Raw genomic sequence first — 5,746 nt, 5'->3', positions numbered from 1 at the left:
CGGTGACTCCATCCAGCCCCTCCCCAGGCCAGCCAGGGGGGATGCCTGCGTGCTGTGCCCGAGGGGCTGTGGGGAGTGCCAGCAGGCCTGGGACAGGGGTGTGCAGAGTGCCTGGCACCCTCCCAGCCGCCTGTGACCCTTGGGCCTGTGGGGGACTGTCCCCAAAGCCTTTGGCCAGAGCCAGGCTGGGGATGGCACTGAGAGAGCCAGCAGTGACCTCTGTTCTTGGGGCATGGCTGTGCCTAACAGGGAGGGCCAGGAACACCAGCAGCATCCAGAGTAATTTGTGCCAGGCACGGTGGCCCCGGCAGGTGCAGCTGGGTGCTGTCAGGGACAGGGCAAGGACTCCCTGAGGACACCACTCACTCATCCTGGTTTGCCCTTTGCCCCAGCTGTGGCTCGTGGCAACACCTGCCCATATCTCCCTATGGAGAGATCGATTAGATCCTGAGAACAGGACTTCCTATTTTTTCCCAGTGTGTGACAGGTGTCACCCCCACCCTGGGTGGGGACCTCACCTGTGCCCATTGGGGCTGGGCTCACAGGGATGGAGTTTGACCCCACTGCCTCCAAGTGCACGACCCTGGACTTTGAGAGGGCTGTGGGCAGAGGGAGCTCCGCCCAAGTGTCCCCCTCACATTCCCCGCCGCTGCCAGGCCTCGTGCTGCGCCTGCTTTCCCTGGGTGGGGCAGCCTGTGAGCTGTGTCCCCCTCACACCAGGGCAGCCTGGACCCTCTGGCAGCGGCTCAGACCCTGTCACTCGAGGGTGAATGGAGTGACACTGAGTCTGCATCTGGGCTTGGCTGATGGGGACACACGCTGGGCCCCGCAGCATGGTGGGGATGTGACTGCTGGCTGCGACCACCCACTCTGTCCCTCCTTCTGCAGGGCCAGGCCAGCGCTGGGAAAGGACTCCAGGGGTCCAGGCCCACAGCCCCTGCACGCTCCCCGATGGTGCCACCCCCCATTGCCAGCTCTGCCCCTGCAGCAGCGGCGCTGGGCCGTGGTGCTCCTGCCAGGCTGGGGGGCGGGTGGGTGGAAAGCTCATCCCAGGGTCTGTCGCCACCCTGAACCCCATGACCATTTAATCCTTCACCCATTAACTTGGACTAATAAACCTCGTGCGAGTGAGAGGCTAAAAGCCGTGCTTGCACCAGCGCCGTCTCTGCCAGTGCCACTCCTGCTGCCCGCCATGGCAGGTGGCTTCTTCATCAGCAAGACCGTGGGCATCGTGGCCATCGTGCTGGGCCTGGGGGCTGTGGCCACCATCATCGCACTCTCCGTGGTGTACGCCCAGGAAAAGAACAAGGGGATATCAGATGTGGGCACCAGCACCACGGCCAGCCCCGGCACTGGCACCAGCACCACCACCCCTGCCCCCAACAACCCCTGGAACCGGTGGAGGTTGCCAGCCACGCTGAAGCCAGAGTTCTATGAGGTGTCCCTGCAGCCCTTCCTGAAGCCTGATGCCAACAACATGTACATCTTCAAGGGCAACAGCAGTGTGGTCTTCCTGTGTGAGGAAGCCACCAACCTCATCCTCATCCACAGCAAGAACCTGAACTACACCATGCAGGGCTCCTTCCATGCCACCCTGAAGGCAGAGGATGGTGGCAGTGCCCCTGCCATCTCCCGCACCTGGCTGGAGACTGCCACCCAGTACCTAGTGGTGCAGCTGGGTGCTCCCCTGCAGCAGGGCCGGCGGTACCGGCTGTCCAGCAGCTTCACCGGGGAGCTGGCCGATGACCTGGCTGGCTTCTATCGCAGCGAATACACGGACAGCTCAGGCAACAAGTAGGTGGAGGGCAGGGGACAGGGTAGAAGCCACAGGGCTGGCCCAGTGTGGTGGTGGGAAGGGGCTGGCACAGGGCAGTGGAGGGCATGGGCTGGCTTTGGGGCTTCTCTCCACCAGGACCATGGGATGAGTGTGCAGAGCCTCTGTGTCCCCCTTGCATCCTCATGCTGCCCCAGTGGGGATGGGAGAAGGGGGACTGGGGGGTGCGGCCTCCACAGGGACCCCCAGGACTGATGGGACTGGCTCACAGGCAGGTGGTGGCCACCACGCAGATGCAGGCGGCTGATGCACGCAAGGCTTTCCCCTGCTTCGACGAGCCGGCCATGAAAGCCAACTTCACAGTGACACTGATCCACCCCTCTGGCTATGGGGCCATTTCCAACATGCCTGCCAAAAGTGAGTGGGGTGGGAGGACCCCACTGGGGAGCTGGGGGCCTGGCAGGGCTGTGGGGTGATTCTCTGATCTCTACAGACACCAGGCAGCAGGAGATTGATGGAGAAATCTGGCATGTCACCGAGTTTGACACCACTCCCCGGATGTCCACGTACCTTCTGGCCTTCATTGTCAGCCAGTTCACCCACGTGGAGAGTAACTCGAGCAATACACTGGTAGCATAGGGTGGGGTGCACCCCCTGCCCACCTGGGTGGCTGAGCCTGGGCCACTGATGAGTCCTGCATCCCTCCTCTCCAGATTCGCATCTGGGGCCGCCCCGAAGCCATCGCTGAGCACCAGGGCAGCTACGCACTCAATGTCACTGGCCCCATCCTCAAATTCTTTGAGGGGCATTACAACACGGCCTACCCGCTCCCCAAGTCTGGTGGGTGCTGCAGGGCGCTGGGTTGAGGTGCCCACTGCAGGGGGGAAGATGGTCCAGCGTGCTGTCAGCGGGGCACTGACAGGAGCCCTCCACCCCCAGACCAGGTTGGCCTCCCCGATTTCAATGCGGGTGCCATGGAGAACTGGGGGCTGGTGACCTACCGGGAGAACTCGCTGCTCTTCGATGCTGTGTACTCCTCCATCGGCAACAAGGAGCGGGTGGTGACCGTCATCGCCCACGAGCTGGCACACCAGGTACCTGCTGCACCCCTCGCCCACCGCCCTGACTGACGGCTGGCGGCTGAGGCAGTGCTGTGCCCTCTGCAGTGGTTTGGGAATGTGGTGACGCTGCGGTGGTGGAACGGCCTGTGGCTGAACGAGGGCTTTGCCTCGTACGTGGAGTACCTGGGTGCCGACTCTGCTGAGCCCACCTGGAACATTGTGAGTGCCAGGGCGATGGGGGGGGGTGGGCAGGGGAGCAGGCAGCCCAGGGCTGCGCTGGTGCCTGGCGGTGCAGCGGGGCTGAGGCTGGGGCTGGTGTCCCCTCTGCAGAAAGACCTGATGGTGCTGAACGAGTTGCATGACGTGATGGCCACCGACGCCCTGGCCAGCTCCCACCCGCTGTCCTTCCGCGAGGAGGAGATCAACACCCCGGCCCAGATCAGTGAAGTCTTCGACAGCATTGCCTATAGCAAGGTGTGCACGGGGGTCCCTAGGGTGGGGATGGACTCTGGGGTGCCCCTGGCTTCTCTGACCTGCTGTCCCTGCAGGGAGCATCGGTGCTGCGGATGCTCTCGAGCTTCCTTAGCGAGGACATCTTCAAGGAGGGGTTGCAGGTGAGGTGCTGCTGGTACTGGGGGGCAGCAAGCCCAGTGCAGGGTGGGCATCCCGTGGTAGAGACCTTCCTGGCTGCTCTAGGGGGGTCCCACACCCCAGACTTGCCCTTGCTCACACATCTCTCCTGGTGCTCTCCCACAGTCCTACCTCCACACCTTCTCCTACAGCAACACCATCTACACTGACCTCTGGGTCCATCTGCAGAAGGTAGGAGGGGGCTGGTGCTCCTGCAGCATCCCCAGCCCTGGCTCCAGGGGGCTGCCAGGTGTGACACATGCTGGGTGAGGGTTGCAGCGCTGGCCATGCCCCACGCTGGCCATGCCCCTGGCCCTGGTGACCAGCAGTGCTGCCATCCCTGCAGGCGGTGGACAAGAACAATGTCCAGCTGCCTGACAGTATCAGCAACATCATGGACCGCTGGACACTGCAGATGGGCTTCCCTGTGGTCACTGTCGACACCCGCAGTGGCACCGTCAGCCAGGCCCATTTCCTGCTGGACCCCACATCTTCTGTGGACAGACCCTCTGTCTTCAAGTGAGTGTGGCAGGGCTGGCTGGGAGCTGAGGGGTCAGGGGATGAGGGCCGGTCCCACCACCTGTCTGTCCATGGTGCAGCTACACCTGGATCATCCCCATCACCTGGATGACAGACAGTGGCCATGGGAGCAGCACCTACTGGCTGACCGAAGTCACAGGTATGGCATGTCCTGGCCGTGAGTGGGGGTACTGCTGCCACCTCCACTGCCATGGCACTGGTCGGGGTTCCCAGGGAGGCAGTGGTGGTGGGGGCTGAGCCTGGCCCTCCCTGGCGGGTCGGGGTGCAGCTCTGGCAGAGCCTCCTGTCCCCTTCCCAGACACCAACAACAGCTTCAAGCTCAACAGCCCCAGCTGGCTCCTGCTAAACCTCAATGTCACTGGGTACTTCCGTGTCAATTACAACCAGGACAACTGGAATCAGCTCATCAAGCAGCTTGACACTAACCACAAGGTACACGGGGTGCTCAGGGCTGTGGGGTGGGACCCCATTCACACCACCCCGCTCAGGCTGCCCTGAGACACTGACTTTGCTCTCTCAGGTCTTCCCTGTGATCAACCGTGCCCAGATCATTGATGACGCCTTTAACCTGGCCAGGTGAGCCCTGTCTGGTGGTCTGGGTGCCAATGGGGTGAGGAGCTGGATGGGGTGGGTGCCCTGGGGTGGGCAGTGCCAGTGGGGCTGGGGAGGTGACGCTGCCCTCACCCCTGGCAGGGCCAAGTACGTGAACGTGACCTTGGCTCTGAGCACGACACGGTTCCTGGGCCAGGAGACGGAATACATGCCCTGGCAGGCAGCACTCACCAACCTCAAGTACTTCCAGCAGATGTTTGACCGCAGCGAGGTCTTTGGGGCCATGTCGGTGAGTGGTGCCAGCCCCCCGTGCTGGGCATGAGGGGCCAGGATTGCCCCCACGCTGGTGTGGGGGCTGCTGCCATCTCGCTGGGCACTGACCCCCTCTTGCCCCCAGAAATACATGAAAAAGCAGGTGACCCCTCTCTTCAAGTACTACCAGAACATCACCAATAACTGGAATGATACCCTCAGTGATGACTTGCTGATGGTCCAGTGAGTACCGTGGCCGTGGGGCTGGGCTGGGTCCCTGGGGGACTGCACTGGGTAGGGGCACAGCCCTGCCTCCAGCCAGCACTGGCTGGTGGGTGCCCTGTGCCAGACGCCAGCCCTCACGGCCTCTCTCCCCCAGGTACAACGAGGCCAATGCCGTCAGCACTGCCTGCTCCTACGGTGTCACCGATTGCCAGGATTTGGCTGCCAACTACTTGCGCCGGTGGCAGAACAGCACCAGCAACCCGTGAGTCCTGGGAAGCCCCGGTGCTGGGTGTGTGGTGGGGATGGGCACGGCGAGGGGCTCCTGGCACCGACGGCTCTCACCCCAACAGGGTCCCTCCGAACTTGCGCTCAGCCATCTACTGCAGCATGGTGGCCACGGGCGGGGACGATGCCTGGCAGTTCCTCTGGGAGAAGTTCCAGGAGGCCCGTGTGGTGTCTGAGGCTGACAAGCTCCGCACAGCCCTTTCCTGCAGCCCCAACCCCTGGATCCTCAGCCGGTGCGTGTGGCATCTGGCTGGCACTGCGCTGTGTCCCCACCAGCCCATCACCCTCGGCGTGTCCGCTGCCCCTGCCAGCCCCTCACCCCCTCATCGTGCCCCTCCAGGTACCTGCAGTACGCCCTCGACCCTACAAAGATCCGGAAGCAGGATGCCACCTCCACCATCAACAGCATTGCCAGCAACGTCGTGGG

At 63.2% G+C, this 5,746-nt stretch overlaps 1 protein-coding gene across 1 annotated transcript in view; it reads left to right on the top strand.

Annotated features, from left to right (window-relative positions):
- ANPEP (alanyl aminopeptidase, membrane) overlaps positions 1–5,746 on the top strand; it is an 8,284-nt gene that overhangs the window by 1,468 nt on the left and 1,070 nt on the right. Inside the window, exons 2-19 of the mRNA XM_005424311.2 lie at positions 889–1,794; positions 2,046–2,191; positions 2,268–2,404; positions 2,488–2,614; positions 2,714–2,868; positions 2,941–3,054; positions 3,166–3,309; positions 3,384–3,449; positions 3,592–3,657; positions 3,812–3,984; positions 4,065–4,144; positions 4,304–4,437; positions 4,526–4,581; positions 4,699–4,846; positions 4,955–5,052; positions 5,189–5,296; positions 5,385–5,552; positions 5,660–5,746. The exon at positions 5,660–5,746 is cut by the window's right edge and continues 26 nt beyond it. Of these exons, the coding sequence (XP_005424368.1) occupies positions 1,193–1,794; positions 2,046–2,191; positions 2,268–2,404; positions 2,488–2,614; positions 2,714–2,868; positions 2,941–3,054; positions 3,166–3,309; positions 3,384–3,449; positions 3,592–3,657; positions 3,812–3,984; positions 4,065–4,144; positions 4,304–4,437; positions 4,526–4,581; positions 4,699–4,846; positions 4,955–5,052; positions 5,189–5,296; positions 5,385–5,552; positions 5,660–5,746 (2,609 nt within the window). The 5' untranslated portion in view covers positions 889–1,192. The remainder of the gene's footprint in view (positions 1–888; positions 1,795–2,045; positions 2,192–2,267; positions 2,405–2,487; positions 2,615–2,713; positions 2,869–2,940; positions 3,055–3,165; positions 3,310–3,383; positions 3,450–3,591; positions 3,658–3,811; positions 3,985–4,064; positions 4,145–4,303; positions 4,438–4,525; positions 4,582–4,698; positions 4,847–4,954; positions 5,053–5,188; positions 5,297–5,384; positions 5,553–5,659) is intronic.

The sequence above is a fragment of the Geospiza fortis genome, unplaced genomic scaffold (genome assembly GCF_000277835.1).
Source record: "Geospiza fortis unplaced genomic scaffold, GeoFor_1.0 scaffold2, whole genome shotgun sequence".
Classification (NCBI taxonomy): Eukaryota; Metazoa; Chordata; class Aves; order Passeriformes; family Thraupidae; genus Geospiza; species Geospiza fortis.
Note: the sequence above shows the minus strand (reverse complement) of the source record. Positions and strands in the feature narration are given on the sequence as shown.